The 12,652-nt window shown below is 20.9% G+C and overlaps 1 protein-coding gene across 1 annotated transcript in view; it reads left to right on the top strand.

The window, feature by feature from the left end:
• Nucleotides 1-3,246, top strand: part of LOC142231995 (uncharacterized) — a 65,295-nt gene extending 62,049 nt beyond the window's left edge. Inside the window, exons 4-5 of the mRNA XM_075302668.1 lie at nt 2,677-2,755; nt 2,835-3,246. Of these exons, the coding sequence (XP_075158783.1) occupies nt 2,677-2,755; nt 2,835-2,895 (140 nt within the window). The 3' untranslated portion in view covers nt 2,896-3,246. The remainder of the gene's footprint in view (nt 1-2,676; nt 2,756-2,834) is intronic.
• The last annotated feature ends 9,406 nt before the right edge of the window (nt 3,247-12,652 follow it).

Raw genomic sequence — 12,652 nt, 5'->3', positions numbered from 1 at the left:
TACAGAAATAAGATTTTGACAAAATCTTCTATAGAAATAAAACTTTAACAAAATTTTCTATAGAAATAAAGTTTTGACAAATTTTTCTATAGGAAAAACTGTGACACAATTTTCATATAGAAACAAAATGTTGGCAAAATCTTCTATAGACACAAATTTTTACAAAATCTTCTACAGAAATAAAATTTTAACAAAATTTTCTATAGAAGTAAAATATTTACAAAATCTTCTAGAGAAATATAATTTTGAAAAAATTTTCTATAAGAAAAAACTCTGACAAAATTTCCTATAGAAATTTTGTCAAAATTTCCTATAAAAATTAAATTTTGACAAAATTTTCTATAGAAATAAAATTTTGCCAAATTTTCTATAGAAGTAAAATTTTGACAAAACTTTCTATTGGAAAAAACTGTGACAAAATTTTCTATAGAAATAATGTTTTGACAAAGTTTTCAATAGAAATAAAATTTTGGCATAATTTTCTACAGAAATAACATTTTGACAAAATTTTCAATGGACACAAAATTTTTTAGAGAAATAAAATGTTGACAAAATTTTCTAGAAATAATATGTTGACAAAATTTTCTATAGGAAAAAAATTGCTACAAAATTTTCTATAGAAATAAAATTATGACAAAATTTTCTTTAGACACAAAATTTTGTATAGACACAAAATTTTATATAGAAATAAAACATTGACAAAATTTTCTACAGAAATAAAATTTTGGCAAAATTTTTCGAAAAAAAATTGACAAAGTATTGCAAAGAACTGAAATATTGAAAAAAATGTGTAAAGAAATAAATTTTTGATAACATTTTCTACAGAAATACAATTTTGACAAATTTTTTCGATAGAAATAAAATTTTCTATAAACATAAAGTTTTCACAAAATTTTCTATGGAAATAAAGTTTTGACAAAATTTTCTATTGAAATAAAATTTTGACAAAATTTTCTATTGAAATAACATTTTGACAAAAGTTTCTATAAAAATAAAATTTTGACAAAGTTTTGTATTAAAATAAAATTTTAGCAAAATTTTTTTATAGCATAAAAATTTTGGGAAATATTTTATAGCAATAAAATTTTGACAAAATTTGTTTATAGCAATACAATTTTGACAAAATTCTCTATAGGAATAAAATTTTGACACAATATTCTATAAAAATAAAACATGGACAAAATTTTCTACAGAAATAAAATTTTGACAAAATTTTCTGTAAAAATACAATTTTGACAAAATTTTCTATAGAAATAAAATTTTGACAATTTTTTCTACAGAAATAAAATTTTGGCAAAATTAAAAAAATTGACAAAATATTGTAAAGAACTGAAATATTGAAAAAAATGTGTAAAGAGATAAAATTTTGACAAAGTTTTCTATAGAAATAAAATTTTGACAAATTTTTTCGATAGAAATAAAATTTTCTATAAAAATAAAGTTTTCACAAAATTTCTATGGAAATAGAATTTTGACAAAATTTTCTATAGAAGTAAAATTTTGACAAATTTTTCTATTGAAATAAAATTTTGACAAAATTTTCAATTGAAATAAATTTTTGACAAAAGTTTCTATAAAAATTAAATTTTGACAAAGTTTTGTATTAAAATAAAATTTTAGCAATCTTTTTAACAGCAATAAAATTTCGGCAAAAGTTTTTTATAGCAATAAAATTTTGACAAATATTTCTTACATTTTGACAAAATTTTCTATAGAAATTAAATTTTGACAAAATTGTCTATAGAAATAAAACGTTGGCAAACTTTTCTACAGAATTAATATTTTAACAAAATTTTCTATAGAAAAAAAATTGCGACAAAATTTCCTATAGGAATAAAATTTTGACAAAATTTTCTGTAGACACAAAATTTTCTATAAAATAAACATTTGACAAAATTTTCTACAGAAATAAAATTTTGGCAAAATTTTTAAACAAAATTGACAAAATATTGTAAAGAACTGAAATATTGAAAAAATGTGTAAAGAAATAAAATTTTGATAAAATTTTCTATAGAAATAAAATTTAGACAAATTTTTTCGATAGAAATAAAATTTTCTATAAAAATAAAGTTTGCACAAAATGTTCTATGGAAAGAGAATTTTGACAAAACTTTCTATTGAAATAACATTTTGAAAAATTTTCTATTGAAATAAAATTTTGACAAAAGTTTCTATAAAAATTTAATTTTGACAAAGTTTTAGATTAAAATAAAGTTTTAGCAAAATTTTTTTATAGCAATAAAATTTTTTCAAAAATTTTTTATACCAATAAAATTTTGACAACATTTTCTTAATGCAAGAAAATTTTGACAAAATTTTCTATAAAAATAAAGCGTTGAAAAACTTTTCTACAGAAATAAAATGTTGAAAAAATTTTCTAAAAATATAAAATTTTAACAAAATTTTCTATAGAAATAAAATTTTGACAAAATTTTCTACAGAAATAAAATTTTTACAAAATTTTCTCTAGAAATAAAATTTTGACAAAAGTTTCTAAAAAAACTAAATTTTGTATTAAAATAACATTTTGGCAAATTTTTTTATAGAAATAAAATTTTGACAAAATATAATTTTAAATGTATTAAGACGATAAAAAAAAACATTTATTAAAAAATGTATTCGTTTAACCAATTTCTTATTAAATTTTTCATATTTTTTCCTTCTTCAATTCTAAAGCTCATGGACCTGTATTGGCTGCTCATGGTTATGCTGCTCCAGCTTATGCTGCCCATTATGCTGCACCTGCCATCGTCAAGTATGTTCTTATCTCTAATTTATTAACAAATCGAAACATCTACAAAAAATTTTCATTTTTTTCTTTTCTTTTTCTCTAGAACTGCTGTAGCCGCTCCCGCTTTGGTACATGGTCATGGTTTCCATTATGGCCACTATTAAATATTGTTCAACTTAAAGACCCACCTAATTCAACGCTTACTCTCTACGCCATCAAATGTATTGAATTTATTATTTTTTCTGGCACATCAACTCCATTTTTCTTCCGTTTAGTAAAAATGAATCTTTTTTGCTAATTAACTTGGAAAAAGCTTTGTAAATAATTACGACCATTTCACAAATGCTGACGAGCTGGGAAAGTAATTAAAAATTGTATTCCGCTTGTAAAAATAAAACACCGAAATTTGTTATGTCAAACATTTGCTTGTATATATGACCACTTGAATTGAATATTTTATGATGTATATAGAAATGTTAAGAAAAAAAGCTAAAATAAAATTTATCGCGGTTAAATTTTACCATGTAAAGAAAATAGTAATAATAGTTACAAAATAAAATAAATAATTTTTGTTTAATACGAAAATATCTATGACAAAAAAGTATTGTTGTGATTTTTATGTCTTGATTAGGTCTTTGAAAATATGAGTAGAGGCAGGCTTTTATATCCTAAACAACATAGCGATCAGAGTATAATAACTCTGCAGAAAAATATGCTTATCACAAATATTAGCTTCAGATCCCATAAAATGTTTCGACTTCTAATTACCTTCTGAATGGACCTACCTTATAGTGTCCTTCCATCGGTCTATATAGTTATTGTTGAAAAGAAATATTAACCGATTTTGATGAAATTTTAAATACGGTGTTTTTTCTTTTCGACATTGCCCAAATAAATTTGACAAATATACTTTTCCTCTGTTGGCTAAGCTACTCTTGTCATTTAGTTAAGTTTTAAGCTAAAATAAAACCAAAAAATTTTTTTGAAAAGATATTTTATAGAAATAAAATTTTGAAAAAATTTCTAGATTTCTAAATTTCGAGAAATTTTCTACAGAAATACAATTTTGAGAAATTTTCTATACAAATAAAATTTTGAGAAAAATTTTATTTTTTTTTGTATAAAAAAAATTGGAAGAAAATGTCCATACAATTTTAACAAAATTTTCTATAGAAATAAAATTTTGAGAAATTTTCTACAGAAATAAAATTTTGATAAATTTTCTATACAAATAAAATTTCGAGAAAATTTTGTATAAAAAAATTGGAAGAAAATTTCCATACAATTTTAACAAAATTTTCTATAGAAATAAAATTTTGAGAAATTTTCTACAGAAATAAAATTTTGATAAATTTTCTATACAAATAAAATTTCGAGAAAGTTTTGTATAAAAAAAATTAGAAGAAAATTTCCATACAGTTTTAACAAAATTTTCTATAGAAATAAAATTTTGAGAAATTTTCTACAGAAATAAAATTTTGAGAAATTTTCTATATAAATAGAATTTTGAGAAAATTTTGTATAAAAAAAATTGGAAGAAAATTTCCATACAATTTTAACAAAATTTTCTATAGAAATAAAATTTTGACAAAATTTTCTACAGAAATAAAATTTTGAGAAATTTTCTATACAAATAAAATTTTGAGAAAATTTTGTATAAAAAAAATGGAAGAAAATTTCCATACAATTTTAACAAAATTTTCTATAGAAATAAAATTTTGACAAAATTTTCTATGGAAATAAAATTTAGACAAAATTTTCTATAGAAATAAAATTTTGATAAAATTTTCTATAGAAATAAAATTTTGACAAAATTTTCGATAGAAATTAAATTTTGACAACATTTGCTATAGAAATAAAATTTTGACAACATTTGCTATAGAAATAAAATTTTGAAAAATTTTCTATAAAAATAACATTTAGACAAAACTTCTACAGAAACAACATTTTGACAAAAACTTAGATAAAAAGAAAATTTTGACAACATTTTATATAGGAGTAAAATTTTGACAAAATTTCTATAGAAATCAAAATTTGACAAAATTTTTTGTAGAAATAAAATTTTGACAAAACTTGCCATAGAAATAAAGTTTTGAAAAAATGCTCTTGTTATTTAATTAACGCATGGTTTTAAGCTGAAATCAAACCAACAAAATTTTTTGAAAAGATTTTTTATAGAACCAAAATTTTGAGGAAATTTTCTGTAGAAATCAAATTTTGAGAAAAATTTCTATAGAAATCAAATATTGACAAAATTTCTATAGAAATCAAATATTGACAAAATTTCCGATAGAAATAATATTTTGACAGAATTTCCAATAGAAATAAAATTTTGACAAAATTTTCTATAGAAATAAAATGATGACAAATTTTGACAAAATTTCTATAAAAATAAAATTTTGACAAAATTTCTATACAAATCAAAATTTGACAATTTTCTGTAAAAAAAAATTGACAGAACTTTCTGTAGAAATAAAGTTATGACATTTTATATAGAAGTAAAATATTGACAAAATTTTCCGTAGAAATTCCAAATTATGATAACATTTTCTATAGAAATAAATTTTTGACAAAATTTTCTATAACTAAAGTTTTGAAAAAATTATCAATAGAAATAAATTTTTTTCAGAAAATTTTCTATAGAAAAATTTGTTTTGAAAAAATTTTCTATAGAACTAAAATTTGAATAAATTCTCTATAGAAGTAAATTTTTGGTAAAATTTTCTGTTGAAATAAAGTTTAGATTTTTTTATTAAATAAAATTGTGACAAAATTTTCTATATAACTAAAGTTTGACAAAATTTTCTGCAGAAATAAAATTTTTACAACATTTTCCATAGAAATAAAATTTTGACAAAATCTTTTATAGAAATAAAATTATGACAAAATTTTCTAAAGAAATAAAATTTTTAGAAAATATTCTATAGAAATAAAATTTTGGCACAATTTTCTATAAAAATAATATTTCGGCAAAATTTTCTATAGAAATAAAATGTTGGCAAAATTTCTATAGAAATAAAAAACTAGAAATAAACTAAAACTAAAGTTTGACAAAATTTTCTGTAGAAATAAAATTTTTACAACATTTTTCATAGAAATAAAATTTTGACAAAATTTTTTATAGAAATAAAATTATGACAAAATTTTCTAAAGAAATAAAATTTGTAGAAAATATTCTATAGAAATAAAATTTTGGCACAATTTTCTATAGAAATAATATTTCGGTAAAATTTTCTATAGAAATAAAATGTTGGCAAAATTTCTATAGAAATAAAATTTTTAGAAATTTTCTACAGAAGTAAAATTTTTAGAAATTTTCTATACAAAAAGAATTTTGAGAAAATTTTGTATAAAAAAATTGGAAGAAAATTTCCATACAATTTTAACACAATTTTCTATAGAAATAAAATTTTGAGAAATTTTCTATACAAATAAAATTTTGAGAAAATTTTGTATAAAAAAATTGGAAGAAAATTTCCATACAATTTTAACAAAATTTTCTATAGAAACCAAATTTTGACAAAATTTTCTATGGAAATAAAATTTAGACAAAATTTTCTATAGAAATAAAATAATGATAACATTGTTTATTTTCTATAGAAATAACATTATGATAAAACTTTCTATAGAAATAAAAATTTCGATAGAAATTAAATTTTGACAACATTTTCTATAGAAATAAAAGTTTTGAAAATTTTCCTTAACAAATACCTTTAGAAAAAATTTCTATAGAAACTACATTTTGACAAAAATTTCGATAAAAAGAATATTTTGACTACATTTTATATAGAAGTAAAATTTTGACAAAATTTCTATCGAAATCAAATTTTGACAAAATTTTTGTAGAAATACAATTTTGACGAAATTTTCTATAGAAATAAAATTTTGTCCAAATGTGCCATAGAAATAAAGTTTTGAAAAAATGTTCTTGTCATTTAGTTAACGCATGGTTTTAAACTGAAATCAAACCAAAAACGTTTTTGAAAAGATTTTTGTAGAACCAAAATTTTGAGAAAATTTTCTATAGAAATCAAATTTTGAGGAAATTTTCTATAGAAATCAAATTTTGACAAAATTTCGAATAGAAATAAAATCTTGACATAATTTCCGATAGAAATGACATTTTGACAAAATTTTCTATAGAAATAAAATTTTGACAAAATTTTCTATAGAAATAAAATGTTGACAAATTTTAACATTTTGACAAAATTTCTATAGACATACAATTTTGACAAAATTTCTATAAAAATAAAATTTTGACAGAATTTCTATACAAATCAAATTTTGACAGAATTTCTATACAAATAAAATTTTGACAATAAAATTTTGACAAAATTGAAAGAACTTTCTGTAGAAATAAAGTTATGACATTTTATATAGAAGTAAAATGTTGACAAAATTTTCCACAGAAACTACAAATTATGAAAACATTTTCTATAGAAATAAAATTTTGACAAAATTTTTTTTAGAAATAAAATTTTCTATAAAATAAAATTTTGACAAAATTTGTCATAGAAATAAAGTTTTGAAAAAATGCTCTTGTCATTTAGTTAACGCATTGTTTTAAGCTGAAATCAAACCAACAAAAATTTTTGAAAAGATTTTTTATAGAACCAAAAATAGAGAAAATTTTCTATAGAAATCAAATATTGACAAAATTTCCGATAGAAATAAAATTTTGACAGAATTTCCGATAGAAATAAAATGTTGACAAATTTTAACATTTTGACAAAATTTCTATAGACATACAATTTTGATACATTTTCTATAAAAATAAAATGTTGACAAAATTTCTATACAAATCAAATTTTGACAATTTTCTGTAAAAAAATTGACAGAACTTTCTGTAGAAATAAAGTTATGACATTTTATATAGAAGTAAAATATTGACAAAATTTTCCATAGAATTCCAAATTATGATAACATTTTCTATAGAAATAAATTGTTGACAAAATTTTCTATATAAATAAATTTTTGACAAAATTTTTTTTAGAAAATTTTCTATAGAAAAATTTTTTTGAGAAAATTTTCTATAGAACTAAAATTTTGATAATGTTCTCTATAGAAGTAAATTTTGGAAAAATTTTCTATATAAATAATATTGTGACAAAATTTTCTACATAACTAAATTTTGACAAAATTTTCTGTAGAAATAAAATTTTTACAACATTTCCATAGAAATAAAATTTTGACAAAATTTTTTATAGAAATAAAATTGTGACAAAATTTTCTATAGAAATAAAATGTGTAGAAAATATTCTATTGAAATAAAATTTCGGCAAAATTTTCTATAGAAATAATATTTCGGCAAAATTTTGCAAAATTTTTTATAGAAATGAATTTTTGACACAAAAAGATTTAAAAAAAAAAATACCAAATAAACTTTCATTATTTTAAAATTTTTTTAAAGATGGTATAGTGGCATCCCGATATTTCAGGCTCACTAAGACTATTCAGTCTGTTGTGGTAGGTCAGGTTAGGTATAGTGGCAATTCCTTAAGATTGTGTAAATTGGGCATCCTGAAATTTTGGTTGAATAATCATTCTTTCAGTGTACATGGAAATGAACCAAAAAAGTAAATAATTCAAAAAAATAAAAAAAAAAATAATAATAATAAACTTTTGCCTGATTGTAGGACAAAATCCCCAATGTAAAACGATCACTTAAAAACTACAAGTAGCATTATTACCTTTTTGACAAGTGAGAAAAGTATCCCAAACCACATACTTGATATTGTTTTCAAGATGAATGTCCTAAAAAGGGGGAAACCATACACGACACAGACACTGATATTATTCCATTTTTTTTGTCAAAATCTTTTGTTTCGAGAAAATACAAGACAAAAGCTGATTTATTTTTGTGTGACTGTTCACTACTTTTGCATTGGTATAAATAGACAGCTTATCATTTAAGGACAATTTAAGTCATTACAGCTGTCCAAAATTGACTACGCTTTTCCCAGGTATGCATGAAAAAATATGTCCGTGTGGTCCTTTGTTCCCAAAGCCACGTACAATTGGAAACATGGAAACGTGGCTAACAATTCCATTGTCTTCTTGGGTACATTGACTGTGGGTGATGAGTAGGATTTGCAGTAATTTTTTCGGTATTCATTTATTGTTGCTTGAAAAACAATGCAATGTACTTGAGTTTGATGAAAGGAACGTGATTTATGAAAAAAAAAACAAAAGAAAATTCTATACGACAAAAGAAGGATGGACACTCTAACACTAAAGCTTAGTTGAAAACACAGAAATGAGATTAAAATTGCTTATGTGCATTGACAGTTTTGAAATACGAGCAAACTAAGTTTTTCATATAAACGTTGGATATTTTTGGACTGTCAATTATTCAGGGCGCATTTCTAAGGGGATATTGAGAAACTTTGACTAATTCTTTTATAAAAAAATGTTTGACAAAATTTTCTATGCAAATAAAATTTTGACAACATTTTCTATAAAAAAATTTCGACAAAATTTTCAATAGAACTAAAATTTTGACGAAATTTTCAATAGAAATAAAATTTCGACAAAATTTTCTATAGAAATAAATTTTTGACAACATTTTCTATGGAAATAAAATTTTGACAACATTTTCCATAGAAATACAATTTTGACAAAATTTTCTATAGAAATAAAATTTTGATTTTATTGAGTTTTCTATAGAAATCAAATTTTGATGAAATTTTCTATAGAAATAAAATTTCTACAAAATTTTCTATGGAAAAAAAATTTTGACGAAATTTTCTATAGAAATAAAATTTCGACAAAATTTTCTATAGAAATAAAATTTCGACAAAATTTTCTATAGAAATAAATTTGATATGATTTGACAAAATTTTCTTTAGAAATAATATTTTGAGAAAATTTTCTATAGAAATAAAATGTTGACAAATTTCTTTTGGAAATAAAATTTTGACAAAATTTTCTATAGAAATAAAATTTCAACAAAATTTTCTATAGCAATAAAATTTTGACACAATTTTTTATTGAAATAAAATTTTGACAAAATTTTCTATAGAAATACAATTTCGACAACATTTTATAAAGAAAAAAATTTGCCAAAAATGTATGTAGAAATAAAATTTTATATAGTAATAGAATTTTGACAAACTTTTCTATAGAAATAAAATTTTGATTTTATTGCATTTTCTATAGAAATCAAATTTTGATGAAATTTTCTATAGAAATAAAATTTCGACAAAATTTTCTATAGAAATAAAATTTCGACAAAATTTTCTATTGAAATAAATTTGATATGATTTGACAAAATTTTCTTTAGAAATAATATTTTGACAAAATTTTCGATAGAAATAAAATGTTGACAAATTTCTTTTAGAAATAAAATTTTGACAAAATTTTCTATAGAAATAAAATTTCAACAAAATTTTCTATAGCAATAAAATTTTGACACAATTTTTTATTGAAATAAAATTTTGAAAAAATTTTCTATAGAAATACAATTTCGACAACATTTTATAAAGACAAAAATTTGCCAAAAATGTATGTAGAAATAAAATTTTATGTACACAGAAAAAAATATCACCAAAATATTTCCAATTAAAAAGTTAATTGAAGTTGAAAATTTTTTCAATTAATAAATTAATTGGTACAATTAACTTTTTAATCAAGATAGAAACATTAAGTTAATGAAGTCAATGATTGAACATTTTAAAATTTTTAATTAAAAAGTTAATTGATAAATTAACTTTTAATCAAATTCGGAAGACTAAGTCTGTTTATGATGATGATGAACATTTTTTTTAAATTTTTAGTTAAAATTTTTTTTCAAACAATCAATTGTTAATCCAAATAAAAATTCTAAGCCAATTCAGAATGTAATTGAAAATAGTTACCTTTTTTAATTAATAAATTAATTGAGTTTTGCAATCAACATCAATTACATTTTTAATTGAATCAATTAAAAAATTAATTGAAATTTGGCAATGAAATCAATTAATTTTTTAATCAAGAATTTTGTCTATGCCCAATTAAAACTGTGATTGATATTATCATTTTCGTGATTGAAGACATTTCAATTAAAAAATTAATTGGATCAATTAATTTCGTGATTGAATCAGAAAAAAAATTTTTTGTGTGTAGTAATAAAATTTTCACAAAATTTTCTGTAGAAAAAAAATTTTGTTACACTTTTACGTACACTGAAAAAAATATTGTCGTTAGGTCAAAGATTTCATGTCTTTAAACTACGAATGCAAATTTTGCTTAGCATAGAAGACGCATTTCTCTAATATAAAGTTTTTTCCTTGCCCAAAAGTCAATGAAGTCATATTATCCTTATAATTAAGCGATTTCATTTAAAAATGGGTATCAGAACATGAAAGATAAAATGTTTGGCCTAAGGTCAACTTGACTTTAATAATTCAGAAAAATTCTTTAAATTTAGTGAAATTGTCTTTAAATTTGTTGTCTTTTTGCATCTTGACTGCAAAAAAAATTTGTTCAAATATAGGACACGTTTTTCAACACTTTATTTTAAAGAGGTTTTTTACTTGAAACATAGCATAATTTCTACTGGAAGTCGATTCTTAAGTTGGAAAATAAAAATGTCGTTAACTCGTTTTTAAAGGACTTTGATAGCATATGAAGGAAAAAAGCTGAAAAAGCCAAAAATTAAAATTTACTTCCTACAAGCAAGTACACACAACCGAAATTGTCTTAAAAGTATCCTTACTTGTATTCTCCGCTTCTTTGGCTCGGAATCAATACCAAATTTTTTAAGGTAAAGACAAAATCTTTGGAACCGGGCATGCTTTTTTTCAGTGTTGAAATAATATTTTGACAATAATTTCTATAGAAATAAAATTTTAACAAAATTTTCTATATTCGTGTTTTGTTTTTTATTGTTGGTTTATACTTCAATCATAGCTTTAAAACCATTGTGTTGACTAAACTATAAGAGTAGCTTAACCACCGTCCTTTGCCACCGTCAAATCATCGGTTTGAGGGCAGTTGGCTGGGTATATTATAAGATATAAATCTTGTTGTGCTGGTTTATCAAATAAATAAATAAATAAAAATAAATAAATATATTTTGAGCGTGCTTCCACTTTTTTCATTCGTTTTGTTTTGTTATTGTTGGTGCCTCCATCGTGCGTCCATCCAACCATCTTGCTATATGGCTTTGCCTAAATAAATTTGACAAACCTTATTTTCCTCTGTTGGTTAATCTTGTTTTTAAGCAATGCATGTTTTTAAGCTAAAATCAAAAAAACAACAGAAACAAAATTTTGACAAAATTTTCTATAGATTTTTTTTTCACAGAATTTTCTATAGAAATCAAATTTAGAAATAAAATTTTGACAAAATTTTCTATACAAATAAATTTTTGATGAAATTTTCTAAAGAAGTAATATTATCACAAAATTTTCTGTAGAATTAAAATGTTGACAAAATTTTCCTTAAAATTAACATTTTCCTTAAAAATAAAATGTTCACAAAATTTTCAGTAGAAATAACATTTTGACAAAAGCTTTCTATAGAAATAAAATTTTGACAAAATTTTCTATAGAAATAAAATTTTGACAAAATTTTCCATAGAAAAAAATTTTGACAAAATTTTCTATGGAAATAAAATTATGACAAAATTTTCTTTAGAAATAACATTTTGACAAATTTTCTTTAGAAATAACATTTTGACAAAATTTTCCATAAAAATAAAATGTTGACAAATTTCTTTTAGAAATAATCTTTTGACAAAATTTTCCACAGAAATAAACTTTTGAAAAAATGTTCTATAGAAATATAATTTTGACAACATTTTATAAAGAAAAGAATTTGCCAAAAATTTATATAGAAATAAAATTTTATATAGTAATAAAATTTTCACAAAATTTTCTATAGAAATAAAATTTTAAAAAAATTTTCTACATTCGTGTCTTGTTTTTTTTTTTTTTTTTT

This window comes from Haematobia irritans, chromosome 3 (assembly GCF_050003625.1).
Source record: "Haematobia irritans isolate KBUSLIRL chromosome 3, ASM5000362v1, whole genome shotgun sequence".
Classification (NCBI taxonomy): domain Eukaryota; kingdom Metazoa; phylum Arthropoda; class Insecta; order Diptera; family Muscidae; genus Haematobia; species Haematobia irritans.
The sequence above is the reverse complement of the archived record's forward strand: the minus strand, read 5'-3'. Positions and strand labels throughout refer to the sequence as shown.